The sequence below is a fragment of the Solanum lycopersicum genome, chromosome 10 (genome assembly GCF_036512215.1).
Source record: "Solanum lycopersicum chromosome 10, SLM_r2.1".
Lineage (NCBI taxonomy): Eukaryota > Viridiplantae > Streptophyta > Magnoliopsida > Solanales > Solanaceae > Solanum > Solanum lycopersicum.
Genome location: NC_090809.1, coordinates 53993116 through 54010238, shown reverse-complemented (window position 1 = coordinate 54010238; position 17123 = coordinate 53993116). Strand labels below are relative to the sequence as shown.

The window sequence follows — 17123 nt, the reverse complement described above, 5'->3', positions numbered from 1 at the left end:
TTAAGGTTAGATTGGTTGGTTCGCTCACATAGGAGGGTAAGTGTGGGTGCCAGTCGCAACCCGGTTTGGGTCGTGACATCTTCCTAGTCTCTCCGTCTATTTTTTAACAAACTTTCTAGTTTTTAACAATAGTTACCTTTTAAGATAAATATATGAACTTAAGCGATTTTAGTGGTGTCCGGAGCCTAAAGGGTATAAAATATTACTTAAAATTTCAAAATGGTATATAAAATTTTATATTAACCAAAACGGTAAAATCGCTGCACCAACAACGACTTATCCCACCGAAAAAGCAAAATTGTTGTCTGTGCAACGATTTTACAAAATCTTATTTCTTTTTTTTAAAAAAAATGAAATCGCTGCCTAATTAGCGATTTATAGAAAAAAAAATTAAAAATAAGGAAATCGCTGCCCCAGCAACGATCTAAATAAAATAAAAAATTATAAATAAAGATATTGCCGCTGGGGCAACGATTTCATAAAAAAATTAAGGAAATCGCTGTAGGGGCAGCGATTTTTTAAAAATAATAGTTTTTTTAAAATAAAATCATTGCTAAGGTAACAATTTAAAAAAAAATGAAATCGCTACCTCTGCAAAAATTTCCTTAATTTAAAAAAAAAAAAGAAATATTTCATTAAAAAAAATTAAGAAAATCGTTTTGGGGCAGCGATTTCAAAAAAAAGTTTAATAAAATCGCCGTTGGGGCATATCTTTAATTTAATATCACTTCATTTGATTTTCATACTTATTATTTTAGAAAAATATCACTTCATTTTTTAATACTTCTTTAATTTTTATTTTTCTTATGATAATGTTTAAAACGATAAAATAAAAAAGCATTTTAATATATTATGCATATCTTTAATTTAATATAACAAATTATTTTTTAAACTCAATAATAATTTTGGCGTTTAGTGGCAGTAGCATCAAAGAGGGTTGTTGGGAAATAGTGAAATTTAGCACACATATTTTGAAAAAAATATGCATGTTTATGGTGAGTTTGAATTTCATTTGGAGTGGGATTGTATCTGTAGTTGGTCCCACGAGCATTAAAATGATTTTGAAAAAAAGAGTGTCATTTTTTATGGTTCGAATCTAGAATTTGATTATAAATTTTTAATAAATATTATTTGTGTTAAATTTTTTATGAAATTTCATCATGTATTAATCATAATATTTGAAAAACATATTTCATTTTAGAAAATATGATTTATATACATAAATTTTAAAAATTATCAAAACTAACAACGGATTTATTTTACAAGTCAATTGAATTCATTGTGCTAATAACAAGTAGTGTCCATAACACCGGAGCAATATGATAGTTGAAGTGAGTGTAACAAGTATCATTTCATACATCGTGAAGTACACAAAAGCATATGATTTTGTTACTTGAGCTGATTGTTCGTCATTTTGATTAATAATCATATCATCACTTTCATACTCACGGAATACTCAATCACTATTTGGTGTTTATAATACAACGCAAATAACTGCAATAGAGGGATGTTTTCGTAAAATGTAAAAATTTGGTGTAGGATTTAAGTTTTTTTAAAATTCCAAATAATTGGTTCGGCCCAAATACTAGTTTTTTCTAGTATTTAAAAATTTGGATTATTTGCCAAAATATTTTTTACTAAATAATGAAAAATTGTATGGACAAACATTATTTGTAAAAATTAGAGAAATCTATGGTCAAACGGGTCCAAAATGTTCTAATTTTAAATTTTTAATAAAATAATTTATAATCACACAAATAAATTGTAACGACCTGTTTAGTCGTTTTGAGCAGTAGAGTTTATTTCTGGTAATAACTGTCTGAGTCGACGGATCCCACGACGGACCGTCATGGGCACGACGGACCGTCGAGGGGGTCTCGTTCCAAAACACTTGGATTCTAAAAATTTGGGTACTGAGAACAACTCTCTGAACTTCGCGACGACATGGCAGGACGGACCGTCGTGGGCACGACGGACCGTCACAGACCCTTTAGTGAAATTTAGTCTCTGAACTTTGTGACGGAAGCAGCAGGACGGACCGTCGCAGGCACGACGGGCCGTCACAGGCTGCATAACCCTGACTGGGTCGGATTTCTGTTAAAAGTTTTTAAGGGGCGTTTTGGACTATTCCTGCTTATGATTATAAAGTTAGTGGTTTAATGTTAATAATTCAATTAGTTGGGGGTTAAAGGAGACAACCTTGGAATAAATAGTGGGTTACTTTTACCATCTTTTATACTTAATTATATGGTAATTAGGGTAAAAGAAAATGAGTTTGAATAAGGAAAAATAGAAAGAACAGAAGAGGGGGACGAACGAGCGAGAGGAGAGAGAATGAAGAGGAAATCAAAGACCTTGAGGAGTAGCTTGCGTGATCACGAATTCTTCGGTGAAGGTAGGTTATGGTTTATGCTATTTCATAGTAAACTCTTAATAGCGAATGATATGTATTGGGTAGTATTGTAAAGTCTTCTATATGCTTAATTGTGTGCTTCCATGATGTGATTATATAATTGTGATAAAAATTAGCATGATGAGGCTATTGAATCTTAAACCTTAAAACCTCCTTGTTAATGATGATGCCTTGGTATAAAAGAAGGCTTGATGAACTGAAAGAATGAGATTAAGGGATCGGGTGTCACGTTCCGGCACCAGGATAGTATGTATCGGGTGTCACGTTCCGGCACAAGGATAGTAAAGGATCGGAGTGTCACGTTCCGACACCAGGATAGTATGGATCGGGTGTCACGTTCCGACACCAGGATAGTAAAGGATTGGGGTGTCTCGTTCCGACACCAGGATAGTATGGATCGGGTGTCACGTTCTGACACCAGGACAGTAAAGAGAATGAATCTTGAATTATGCTAATATACTCAGATTTAATGAACGTGTTTCCCAAATGAGTATGGTGTGGAGGCTTGAGTCCTCATAGATGTGCTTGGGTTGTGCCCAATGGTTATGGTACTTGTTGTTGTCACCTGTTAAGTGTTATGGTTGATTTTATGTTATTATTTGATATATATTGCTCTCTATTCTGAGTTGGCCGATGATACCTACTCAGTACTTGTGTTTTGTACTGACCCCTACTTGTATGTTTTTCCCTTTGTTATTTGTGGAGTGCAGCAAACCTATCGTCGTCTTCAACTCAACCTCAACTCTAGCCAGTCTTCATCACGTCAGATTTTAGGGTGAGCTATTGTTCCTATCTCGGACTGGATTCTCTCTCATTCATGTCTTGATGTTCTTGAAGTTCGGACATGGACCATCTGTTATCTTATTTTAGCTTCCTAGACACTCTTAGATTTAGAAATTTGAAGATAGATGTTCTTGTGGTGATGACTTCCAGATTTTGGGGATAATAATAAGTTTTGAGTTTTAGAAGATATTCATTGATTTCGTTAATGAGTTTTAAGTCTTCCTCATTATATTCTGTTTATTATGGTTGAAATGTTGGGGTTTAGATTGGTTGGTTCGCTCACATAGGAGGTTAAGTGTGGGTGCCACTCGCGGCTCGTTTTGGGTCGTGACATAACTAAGTTTATTCTAGAACATAAATCTTAATACCGCTATCCTTGTTGTACTGGCTAAAACCCTTGTTCTATATAATAGCATGCAAACGATATAGGAGAGGCAATTCACACTAAACAAGTCTAGTATGACGAATTCGACCTAAAAACAAACCCCTTACTTTTGTTGGTAAAGAGTTCCAAACTCGACACTTCTAATATAAAAGTTTCAAGTCCAAACTACTTGGCCACTCGAAGAGTCCTTAATTGATATTGTACTCTTCAAATTTTAAATATATACTACGTAAATATTTAAATTTATATATGAAATTAATGTCACGACCCCAAACGAGCCGCGAGTGGCACCCACACTTATCCTACTATGTGAGCGAACCAACCAATCTAAACCCCAACATTTCAAACATAATAAACATAAAAATAATGCGGAAGACTTAAAACTCATTAACGAATTCAATAATCAACTTCTAAAACTCAAAACTTATCATTATCCCAAAATCTGGAAGTCATCATCACAAGAACATCTATCCTCAAATTACTAAGTTTCAGAGTATCTAAGAAGCTAAAATAACTAAACAGATAGTCCATGCCAGAACTTCAAGGCATCCAGACATGAAGAAGAAGATCCAGTCCAAGCTAGAAGCTTTAGCTCACCCTGAAATCTGGTGTGACGAAGACTGGCTAGAGTTGCGATTGAGTTGAAGACGACGGTACGTTTGCTGCACTCCACAAATAATAAAAAGAAAACATACAAGTAGGGGTCAGTACAAAACACAGGTACTGAGTAGGTATCATCGGCCAACTCAAAATAGAAAATAGTATATATCAGATAATATCATAAAATCAACTACAATACTCAACAGGTAGCAACACAAGTACAAGAATAATTGATAAATAATGTCAAGTACACCCATGAGGACTCAAGCCTCCATACCATACTCATTTGGGAAATAGGTTCATTAAATTGAGTATATTACATATTTCGAGATTCATTCTCTTTACTATCCTGGTGTCGGAACGTGACACTCCGATCCTCATCATACTATCCTGGTGTCGGAACGTGACACCCGATCCACTATTACTATCCTGGTGTCGGAACGTGACACCCGATTTATTAATACTATCCTGGTGTCGGAACGTGACACTCCGATCCTCATCATACTATCCTGGTGTCGAAACGTGACACCCGATCCACTATTACTATCCTGGTGTCGGAACGTGACACCCAATCCCATTCATACTATCCTGGTGTCGGAACGTGACACTCCGATCCTCATCATACTATCCTGGTGTCGGAACGTGACACCCGATCCACTATTACTATCCTGGTGTCGGAACGTGACACCCGATCCCATTCATATTATCCTGGTGTCGGAACGTGACACTCCTATCCTCATCATACTATCCTGGTGTCGGAACGTGACACCCGATCCACTATTACTATCCTGGTGTCGGAACGTGACACCCGATCCCATTCATACTATCCTGGTGTCGGAACGTGACACCCGATCCACTAACCTCATTCTTTTAGTTCATCAAGCCTGCTTTTATACAAAGGCATCATCATTAACAAAGAGGTTTCAAGGTTTAGGATTCAATAGCCTCATCATGCTTATTTTATCGCAATTATAAAATCACATCATGCAAGCATACAATTAAGCATATAGGACACTTTACAAAACTACCCAATACATATCATTCGCTATCAAGAGTTTACTATGAAAAGCATAAACCATAACCTACCTCCACCGAAGAATTGAAGTCAAGAAATCTACTTTTCCAATGCTTTGTTTTCTTCTTCGTTTCTCCCTCTCTCGTTCGTTCGTTCTCCCTCCTCTCTTTTTCTGATTTTTCCTTATTCAAACTCTTCTTCTTTTACCATAATTACCATATAATTAAGTGTAAAAGATTACCAAAGTAACCCACTAATTAATTCAAGTTTATCTCCTTTAACCCCCAAGTAATTGAATTATTAACATTCAACCACTAACTTTATAATTATAAGCAGAAATAGTCCAAAACGCCCCTTAAAACTTTTAGCAGAAATCCGACCCAGTCAGAGTTACGCAGTCTGTGACAGGCCGTCGTGCCTGCGACGGTCCGTCCTGCTTAGTCGTCACAGAGTTCAGAGACAATTTTTCACTAAAGGGCCTGTGACGGTCCGTCGTGCCCACGACGGTCCGTCCTGCTCTTCCGTCGCGAAGTTCAGAGAGTTGTTCTCAGTACCCAATTTTTCAGAATTCTAAGTGTTTTGGAACGAGACCCCCTCGACGGTCCGTCGTGCCCATGACGGTTCGTCGTAGGATCCGTCGACCCAGACAGCTATTACCAGAAATAACTCTACTGCTCAAAAACGACTAAACAGGTCGTTACAATTAAATTAAAACTTTTTACATATATATACACATATATTATTTTTTACATAAATTTAAATCATACATAAAATTTTAATATATATTAAAATTAATTAAATAACATATTTATATATTACTTTTAAAATTACGAAAGAGCAACTTCCGCGTGTCTAGAATTTTCATGAGTGATTCAACGTTCAAAGTCAATGAAAGATAAGGTTGTTGAATATTGAGGACCTTTGATACACCACTTGTTTTCCTTCAAAACCTTCAACTCTTTTAAGACTGATTTGATTGGAAGGTTGGGTAAATAATTCGATTTTTTAATATTTTATAAAAAAATTGATATTTAATTTTTAAATTTTTGAATAATTAACTCTCTTAAACATGTCACCTAGACAATATAAATAAAAGGCAAAAATAAAATGAAAAATCTCAATTTTTATTTTGAACTTTAAATTATTCACTTAATGAAAAAGCTTCAAAAATCTAGTTAATATGGATTAGAGTGAATCGTTCATTTTTAATTGTCTAATATTTTTTTTAAAAAAATTAATATTGTCTAGTCATCTTAAGACATTTTAATTATCTATTTCATATTAATTATTTATTTCTTAGATTATTTAATTTATTTTATTTTTTATTTTTTATTTTGTGAAGGAAAAGTTTTCAGACTTTTAATTGGGACTTCGAAAAATTTTTCTTTTAAAAAAATTAAAAAAAAAAAAGTCTTTCCAAGTCCAGTGATTTAATTCCCTTTTTAATTATTTTATTTTCTCTTATTATCAGTGCTTATTCGGCGGAATTTCAATCATATGAACAAAAAATAGTTAAATATTTCACAGGTCCACAGCGATTTGATATCCCTGCATTTACGTATCCCTATATTCAATTTATGCCATATTTTACATACTTCGAGGATTAAATATTTTTTATTTTTTTCTTTTATAAACATTTGGAGTTGTTAGATAAATTATCATATTTTATTATATCTAAATTTAAAATTACATTAAAATTTATTGTTAATATTGTATAAATTATAATAATTCTTAAAATTAATTTAACACATAAAATATTTATTTTGTTATAATTTATAAATATTTTCTTATACTTATTCACAATTTTTATAAATTTCTTAACATGTTATTTTAAATTTAACTTAAAACTAGAGCTGTCAATATGAGCCAGTTCACCCCACTCCGGGCTAATTTATATAGGCTTTAACATTTTACGGGTCAGGTCAGGCTAGCCCATTTTTTGTGCGGGTCAAAAAATGATCGGCCTAACCCACAAGTATGTGGGCTACAGACTTGCCGGGTCAGCCAACTTTTTAAAAAATTATATTTTTTTATAATTATTAAATTAAATTATAAATTATAATTTTAAAATATGATCATAAATATCAACAAGTCAATATTACATGATGTTAGGCCTCATTTGTTTGCATTTAATGGAGGTCTGAATCTTAATCATTCAAATTTGCCTCATTAAGTGTGATGTTTTTAAGAACTGAATCTTAATTATTCAGATTTAGTTCATTAAGTTCGTTTGTTTTATTTTCTTTTAAGCCTCTTAATGGGTTTGAATATATCTGAATAAATCGGATCTGTAACATACTCTTAACACTATTCAGATTCAAAAATAAAAGTTTCATCTTAATTCAATTAAATTACACAACTCATAAAAGTTGTTTTTTTTATTTAAATAATGTTTATTACATGCTTACTATTATAATTTTCTTTATTCATATTAAGTTAATATAAATCTTTTACTTTCATAAGTTAATCAATATAGTTGAATTGATAAGCACTCCCATGATATAATATTTAATACGGTTTCAAAAAATAAGAAAGTATTGGTTATTTGATCGATAACAATAATAAATGTCTATTATAAAATAAAAATACTTTCCTAAACAATATATTTACTACTCTATATAAATTATTTTACATTGCATTATATTAGATTCTCAAAGTATTTGAGTGCAAAAATAGTCATATTAATGATGTAACTTGATATTAAATTCTTAAAAGATAAATCATATTACCTTGTTACGGTAAAAATGTTGAAAATATTATTTTATATGAAAAAAAAAACTATTTTACTAACTAGATTTTATAATATTTTATCGATATATCGTTTAATTTCATATGTGTATTCAGATATTGAAAACAAACCATCCCAATAATTCAGTGTTCAGATTTAGAGACATCTTAATATTCAGATGTTTATTCAGAATTACACATCTAGAACTTAATGCTTATCTTAATATTCAGACGTGTATTAAGATTTAAACGTTTTAATCTTAATGGAAACAAATGAGGAATGTTACTATTTGTTAATCAAATTCACAAATAAAATTATCTTTATAATATTGATTAAATTTTTTTCAAGTAAAGTATAAATATCTAATAGAAATATTAAGCTAATTGTTTTGAGTTTGAACTCTCTTTAATATTATATTATATTTTTAATTAATTTTTATTACAGGCCGGCCCTACCGATATTTCTCAAGCCCCACAAATCAGCAGACTTATACAGGCCGGGCTAAAAAACCATTTCTTAAATGAGCTCCAAAAATCTTAGCCAACTCAATTAAATTCCGGGTTAGGCCAAGCCGACCCAACAAGCCTAGCTCATATTGACGACTCTATTAAAACTTTGTATTATACTAAGGTTATAGTTCATATACGTATTAGTTCTAATAAAGCTTAAATCAAAATCAGATCAAATTATCAATACTAATACTAACATAAAGATATTGATTCTATATTTAGAAGGCATAATATCTGAATATATCATTTAATTTGATCGTATTTTACACCTATACCCTCCAACTTTTGTTATGTACAAGTAGAACATAAAACTTATATAAAATTGAATAAATAAACAATGAGTCCTATTTAGCATAATACATGTATGAAATCACGTAAGATACAAATTGTCATGTGGAATGTCAAGTAAGACGTGTGTGGTTATTTGTTTAATTTCATATAAGTTTAAATGTCTACTTGTGCACATTTAAAGTTGGAGAATATAAATGTGAAATGAGACCAAATTAAAAGACATTTACGTATTATGTTTATTAAAAATGATAACAATATTGAATATTTGTTCTTTATTTTTTTTAAAATGAACTTGGAATTTGAACAATTAAAATACATAATATAATTTAAGTTTTTCTTTGATTTAGTCATGCAATTAATACTTATTAAACTTATTTTAGCAAGTACTTTATAGTTATGAGCATTTTCATTGTGATATTTTTTATTTTATGTGATTTCATTATTATCTTTTGTTAAATATTTTAATAAGACTAAAGAAATATTTAAATACAAATTAATATCCGTAATAATATTTTTTCAAAAAAACATGAAACCAAAAAAAAACATTTGATGTTCTTTTAAGGAGAAATTGTATGAAATAACAAATTATTTATTCAAATTAAATGATATAGCCACATTTATTTTGATTGTAATTTTGCGGCAAACATTTCTTATTTTTTCCATTTGATTCGATATAAAATTAGCAATTTTCTGGTATACAATTAGTCATTTTATACATTTCAATATAAAATGTATAAAATGTGTTTGTATTCGTATAAAGCGAGAGAAAAGGTATATACAAATACAAAAACATATATTTTCGTCTTATACACTTATAATTATACAAATACAGATCTTATTATACAAATTACAATGTATAAATGAATTTATACAAAACTAAATAATTTGTATAAAATTGGATGTTTGTGGCGAATTATACATATCAGAAGTTTTATAGCAAATATAAAATTTATTATGAAACGCAACTATGCAAACTATAACTATAACATACAAATATAATTTTTATATTTGATATTTGTGAAAGTTGTTCTTTAATTAATCAAACACTTGTAACTCTTATTAAGAGTGAACCCTAATAAAAGTTGTTCTTTGTAATAAAAATTTTACAAATTTAAATTAGTCAAACTCGAATAATATTTTTTTCTCTAATTATTTGTTCACTTTTGAATTGAATCATTCAATCTATTATGAAAATAATATTGATATAATAAATTTATAATTTTACTCTTATTAATTATAAAATGAATAAATTAAAAACTTAAATTTTCTAAAAAATTATATTTAAAAAATAATTCTTTAAAATATAATAAATAAAAAATTGTATTTTCTTAATTTATCAAAATAAATAAATAATTAAAGACAACTTAAAAAAAATAAACAAGAGAGTATCTAATAAGAACAAAAGTTAAAAGTGTTATCATCCGATCACATGCCTTTTCGGCGATTTCAAAAGAGTATGAACTAAAAATCGTTATATATTTTTATTTCACGGTAATATATCGATTTTATTCTCTGCATATCTTATCTATCAATCCACTTAATTTATGTGATACTTTACTATTTTTTGAAATAGATAATTTTATCTTATAATTTTAATTTTTTATAAATATTTTAAGTTATTAATTATTATATTTTCTATTTTAATTTATATGGCTAGTATTTTTGTCCGTTTAAGAATTATTTAACACAATTTATATTTATCAGTAATATTTTAAATATTTATTTTATCTTTTATTACAATAATTTATAAGTTTCATAAATATTTTTATAACTTATTTTAGATAATAAAATATTTAAAAAATTTCTTTAAAATTTCATACCAAATCAAACTAATTCATATGAATTGAAATAAAAAATATAAATTTATAAAAAAATATTTCTCCTCCAAATATATATTTATCAAAATTTAAATAATATCAAATAAATTAATCAAACGTACAAACTAGTAAAATCCGTGTGGTTGATTGAAAGTGATAATAATGCCTCCCCCAAACAAACACAGAATCATCAAAATTCAAACACCAAATGGAATCAAAGATAAGGATCGATGACTTGGAACAATCATGACCGTTGGTTTCTAATAAAAATCCCAAACCATGGGAACCTTCGAAGCACCTTACTCCATTCGGTAAGCACTCATGTAATTTTTTTCTTTATCTATTTTTATTTGTTAAATATATTAAAACTAATTATTTAATTACTAAAATAAAATTAAAAATTACTCATCTATTTATTATTATTTTTTTAATAAAATAATTTATAACCAAACAAATTTTTATTCATTATTTTAGACTATAAGTCTTAATTTTTTTTTTCTTTTTCAAAGACGAGTCAAATTAACTCACTAGAGAACCAAAAAAATATAGTAAAATCAAGCATCGGACAAATAAAGTTGAGCAGAGAAATAATTATATACCCTCTTATCTTCTCGCGATGTCCAACGCCACGCGGCAACCCGACTTTGTTAGATAAGGCCCAATCCAAGCCCATGACCCGGCCCAATCTATCCATTATAAAACGAACGGAACCCTCCCATGCAAATCTTGCTCATTTCGCAGTTGTTTACAGTTTTCCTAAACGGAACTCTACCATCTCTTTTTTCCGGTTACCGTTTAGGTTTCCGACCAATTTTCTTCTTCTCCGGTGAACTATTCCGGTTAAAAGTTGTATGGTGGGGTGTTTGTTTGAATCTTAGGTTTGTGTTTCTGTTGGTTTTGAGTTTTAATTCTTTGTTTTGATTTAGAAAATTTTGCTTCTTCTGAAGTCGTTGTGGGGATATTCGGGTCGTGTAAGAGTGTGTTAGAAGGTGATTATCTTTTGATTAAGTTCTTTTTTTGCTTCTTTTGAGGGGGTAGCCGGGGCTCTGGCCTCGGCGGGTTCTAAAGCCCCCAGCTATTACAACATTGGTCAACAAATCATTTCTGTATAATTAGTTTTACACATTCTTTGATTCTTTTTTTTTTGTGAAGATTTTACGAGATGCCTGCTTTAGGTTGTTGTGTAGAATCTGCTGTTTCCCCTCCTCTTGGCTATTCCTTCCTTTCCACGCCGGAGATTTTTTCCTCCGGCGTACCTCCGTCGACAAACGCTGTCCCTCTTACCACCCATTGGTCACCGGAGCTGTCATCTGATCTGTATCGTATTGATGGTTGGGGTGCTCCGTATTTCACCGTTAATTCTTCCGGTGATATATCTGTCAGGCCCCATGGTACAGATACCCTTCCTCACCAAGAAATTGATCTCCTGAAGGTCGTGAAAAAGGCTTCCGACCCGATTAATTCTGGTGGGCTCGGGTTACAGCTTCCACTCGTTGTTCGGTTTCCTGATGTTTTGAAGAACCGATTGGAGTCTCTTCAATCGGCTTTTGATTATGCTGTTCAATCTGAAGGATATGAGGCTCATTACCAAGGTGTTTATCCTGTAAAATGCAATCAGGACAGGTTCGTTGTTGAAGATATTGTCAAATTCGGGACGGGTTTCCGGTTTGGTCTTGAAGCTGGGTCAAAACCTGAGCTCCTCCTGGCCATGAGCTCTCTATGCAAGGGCAGCTCGGAGGGTCTTCTTGTATGCAACGGATTCAAGGATGCAGAATACATTTCACTTGCTTTGGTTGCAAGAAAGCTCCAATTGAACACGGTGATTGTGCTCGAACAAGAGGAGGAGCTTGATTTGGTGATTGACATCAGCCGTAAAATGGCGGTCCAGCCTGTAATTGGGCTCCGGGCTAAGCTTAGGACCAAACATTCCGGTCATTTTGGATCCACTTCTGGAGAGAAAGGCAAGTTTGGGCTTACAACAACTCAGATCCTTCGTGTGGTGAGGAAACTGAAAGAATCCGGAATGTTAGATTGTCTTCAGCTGCTGCATTTCCACATTGGATCTCAGATCCCTTCAACGGAGTTGCTTGCTGATGGTGTTGGTGAGGCTGCTCAGGTTTATTCTGAGTTAGTCCGCCTTGGTGCTGGCATGAAATTCATTGATATTGGTGGTGGGCTTGGAATTGATTATGATGGTACCAAATCTTCCGATTCTGATGTTTCCGTCGGATATGGCCTTCAGGATTACGCCTCTACAGTGGTTCAAGCTGTCCGGTTTGTTTGTGACCGGAAGAACGTGAAGCATCCGGTGATCTGTAGCGAAAGTGGCAGAGCAATTGTATCTCATCACTCTGTTCTGATATTTGAAGCTGTGTCTTCAACTACCACGCGTTCTCAAGAGCTGTCCTCTATGAGTCTCCACTCCTTCGTGGAGAAACTCAATGATGACGCTCGTGGCGATTACCGGAATCTATCTGCTGCTGCTATTCGCGGAGAGTACGATACCTGTATGCTTTATGCCGATCAGTTGAAACAGAGGTGTGTGGATCAGTTCAAAGATGGTAATCTGGACATTGAACAGCTTGCTGCCGTAGATGCCGTCTGTGACTTTGTGTCAAAAGCTATTGGTGCTTCTGACCCTGTTCGCACCTATCATGTGAATCTGTCCGTTTTCACTTCAATTCCTGATTTCTGGGCAATCGACCAACTATTCCCGATTGTTCCCATCCACAAGCTAGACGAACATCCTTCAGCTCGGGGAATTCTATCCGACTTGACATGTGACAGTGATGGAAAGATCGATAAATTCATCGGAGGCGAGTCAAGCTTGGCTCTCCATGAATTGGGAAGTGGAAACAGCGCACCTTATTATCTGGGAATGTTTTTAGGCGGGGCATATGAGGAAGCCCTCGGCGGACTCCATAACCTATTTGGCGGACCAAGCGTCCTGCGTGTGTCACAGAGCGACAGCCCTCACAGCTTCGCTGTAACCTATGCAGTCCCTGGGCCTTCCTGTGCTGACGTCCTCCGAGCAATGCAACACGAGCCTGAACTCATGTTCGAGACCCTCAAGCACCGTGCAGAGGAATTCGTGCACAAGGAAGAAGAAGTAGAAGTCTCATTGGCCAATAGCCTAAATCAGTCGTTCCACAACATGCCATATCTTGCACCACATTCATCCTGCTGTTTTTCTGGGTATTACTATTGCAATGATGAGAATATTGTTGGTGTTGGCGCAGAATGTGCAATAGGGGAGGAAGAGTTTTGGCCATACTGCGTTGCTTGAAGACTTTTTGTCTTTTCAGTTTGTTGTTTTAGTAATAAAGTTTGTCGGATGGTATGTTAAATTAATGTAAATTTTTGGTGTAATTTACTAGTTGTGGAGAAAGTTATGGTTCAATCTTTGTGTAATTTTCTCCTTATCCTATGTAAACTTTTTCCTTATTAAATGAATTTACTTTAGAAATTATCTATACTGTTTTTCTTATTCCAATTTCCGTTTAGTCGACGGTTGATTTTTGTTTCCTGCAGTCTCATCAATACTATCTTTTCAAAGGATCATAACATTCAAAATGTTTAGGTACTCATTTGTCTTTAATGAATTCAATTTTTTGAATTAATTGTATTGCCTATCATTGCTACATAATTTTATCCATCAATAATACAAAATGACAAAATAAGGTATGGAATATAGTTACTATTAAAAAGCATAAATAGTTCAACTATTTTTATATATAGACTACAATAACTATATATATAAAATATAAAAAAGATTGTTTTCTTACCATAATTCAAATCATCGATGAGGAGTTCGATTTCAACGGGACCTACTGCTACGCTATGAGATTCTCTTTGTCATTGAGGGGTTCAAAATATATATGTCCACATAAATAATTCGAATGAACCTCCTGAAACCTACTTGGGTCTGCCCCTAGATACAATAACATAATGTTTAAAATAACAACACCATATCAACCAACAGGTAACAACCATCCAAACAAGAACGAGAAAATGAACCAAATGTTCCATAGTATATAGATAATGCTTCATTTTGGTTTTTAATGTATTTCATAAGATTGAAATGATCCTTAATGTATAATAAAAGGTGTTCATTTTGGTCGTTTATATATTTTACTTGATTGAAATGTTTTATCAAGGGAAAAGGGTCTGATATGCCCCTTAACTTTGTCATTTGGAGCTGATATACCCCTCGTTATAAAAGTGGCTCATATATGTGTTAGGATCGAATTCACGCACACACACTAGATGAATGAAGAACACAAGAACTTTCAAGAGAAAGAGATGAGAAATCTAGAGAGAGAGAGAGAGAGAAAATCCAATATTTCATGGTAACACCCCGTGAGTAAACTTCAACGGCGATGATGTATATTTATATTAATGAATCAGAGTATTTTTTGTTACAGAGAATTAATAGGAAAACCTAAAATAGGGAATAAATAGAAAAGCCTAAAATAGAGAATAAATAGGAAAACCTAAAATTAATCAGGCTCCACTACCTAATAATTCTCCCACTTGGAGACTGACTCAGTCATCCAAAAAATACATTCTCAAAAAAAATCTCTTCATCATCAACATCTTTACCGCACCGCAACATCTGTAGCAACAACTACAGAAGACCAACCGAGGTTTTACATAACCTCAGTTTCCCAACATCAACACATTTCGTCAACATGTCTGTCGGGTTCTTTGCACCCTCTATCTTCTCCAAGCACATATCACCATCCTCCACTGCCCTGCGAGTGAAATGGTATCGCCTTCTGATGTGCTTTGTCTTAAAATGATAGACTGGATTTTTCACCAACTGTATGGCACTCTGGCTATCTGAGTAAAAAATTTTATCGCTCTGCTTCTTGCCCAATTCCTCAATATAATCTGCCAGCCATATCATCTCTTTCCCAGCTTCAACTATTGCCACATACTCAGCTTCAATAGATGAAAGAGAAACACACTTCTGAAGCCTAGACATCCAACTCACTACTATTCTACCTATGGTGTAAATGTACCCGGATGTACTCTTGCTCGAGTCAACATCCCCACCAAGATCAGCATTCACAAAACCCTGTAGAGTCACCTTGCCTTTGCCAAAACAAAGTGAAGTACTGGATGTACCTCTCAGATATCTCAGAAGCCACTTCACAGCTTCCCAATGCTCTTTCCAGGGTTCGCCATGTACCTGCTAACAACTCCCACTGCATGTGCTATATCAGGTCTAGTGCAGACCATAGCATACATCAAACTACCAATTGCTGAAGCATATGGAACAAGTGTCATGTGATCACGCTCCTCGGCAGTCTTGGGTGGCTGCTCCTTTGACAATTTAAAGTGATTTGCCAATGGAGTAGTCCTGGGTTTAGCATCATTAACCCTGAATCTGCTCAGCACCTTCTCAATGTACAACTCCTGAGATAGACTTAAAGTGCCAACAGATCTATCCCGAGAAATCTTCATCCCCAAAATCTGCTTCGCTGGACCCAAATCTTTCATCTCAAATGCTGCAGACAACCTTGTCTTCAGATTGTTAATCTCCCTTATACTAGATCTTGCAATCAACATATCATCCACATACAAGAGTAGAAAGACATATGAATCAGTGTATTTCTTGAAGTAACAACAAGGATCCTTTTCAGCTTTGCAGAATCCACTCTTGGTCATGAAGGTGTCAAACTTCTTGTACCACTGCCTTGGTGCTTGCTTTAGTCCATACAAGCTCCTGGTGAGCTTGTACACCATGTGTTCCTTGCCTGGAACCACAAATCCTTCTGGTTGCTGCATATAGATCTCTTTGTCCAGATCTCCATGTAAAAATGCTGTTTTTACATCCATTTGCTCTAGATGCAAATTCTCCGATGCAACAACACTCAACAGAATTCGAATAGAGGTTAACTTCACAACAGGAGAGAATATTTCAGCATAATCAATACCTTTCCTTTGTGAATATCCTTTAACCACTAAACGAGCCTTGAACCTTCTTTTGCCATCTGGTTCAGTCTTGATTCTGAACACCCACTTGTTCAGCAAAGCTCTCTTCCCTGCAGGTAACTCAGTCACACCCATGTGTCGTTTTTCTCAAGTGGCCTCATCATCCATGGCTTGCTCCCACTTGATCGAATCATACACCTGTAGGGCCTCATCAAAAGACTATGCTTCCCCCTCATCAGTCAGCAATAAATAGTGTAATGAATGTGAATACCTATCTGGTGCCCTGGTGGATCTGGATGATCTCCTTAACACCTGCTCAGGTGTAACTTGCTCCACTTCAGATTCTTCAGTACGAGTTGGTTGAGTATTTGCTTCGACATCTCTGGGGTTACTCTTCTCCAACTCAACCTCAACTCCCACTTGCATTGTAATCTCTAGAACCTTCTGCTCTCTGTCCTTGTACAGGACAGACTCATCAAATGTCACGTCACAATGTCTCAGGATCTTTTTGTTCTTGTCATCCCAAAACATGTAACCAAACAAATCAGAACCATAGCCTATGAAGTATCACTTCACAGCCTTGGCATCAAGCTTGTCTCTCTTTTCTGGATCAACATGAACATAAGCAGTGCAACCAAAAGT

The 17123-nt window shown here is 33.7% G+C and overlaps 1 protein-coding gene across 1 annotated transcript; it reads left to right on the top strand.

The window, feature by feature from the left end:
- The first annotated feature begins 11269 nt into the window (after nt 1-11269).
- On the top strand, nt 11270-14007 carry adc1 (arginine decarboxylase). The gene has a single exon (NM_001247135.2). It carries the CDS (start codon nt 11704-11706, stop codon nt 13825-13827), a length of 2124 nt encoding a protein of 707 aa, NP_001234064.1. The 5' UTR covers nt 11270-11703; the 3' UTR covers nt 13828-14007.
- The last annotated feature ends 3116 nt before the right edge of the window (nt 14008-17123 follow it).

Coding starts and splice junctions, on each gene's coding strand:
- adc1 (NM_001247135.2), top strand. CDS start 11,704: ATGCCTGCTTTAGGTTGTTGTGTAGAATCTGCTGTTTCCCCTCCTCTT.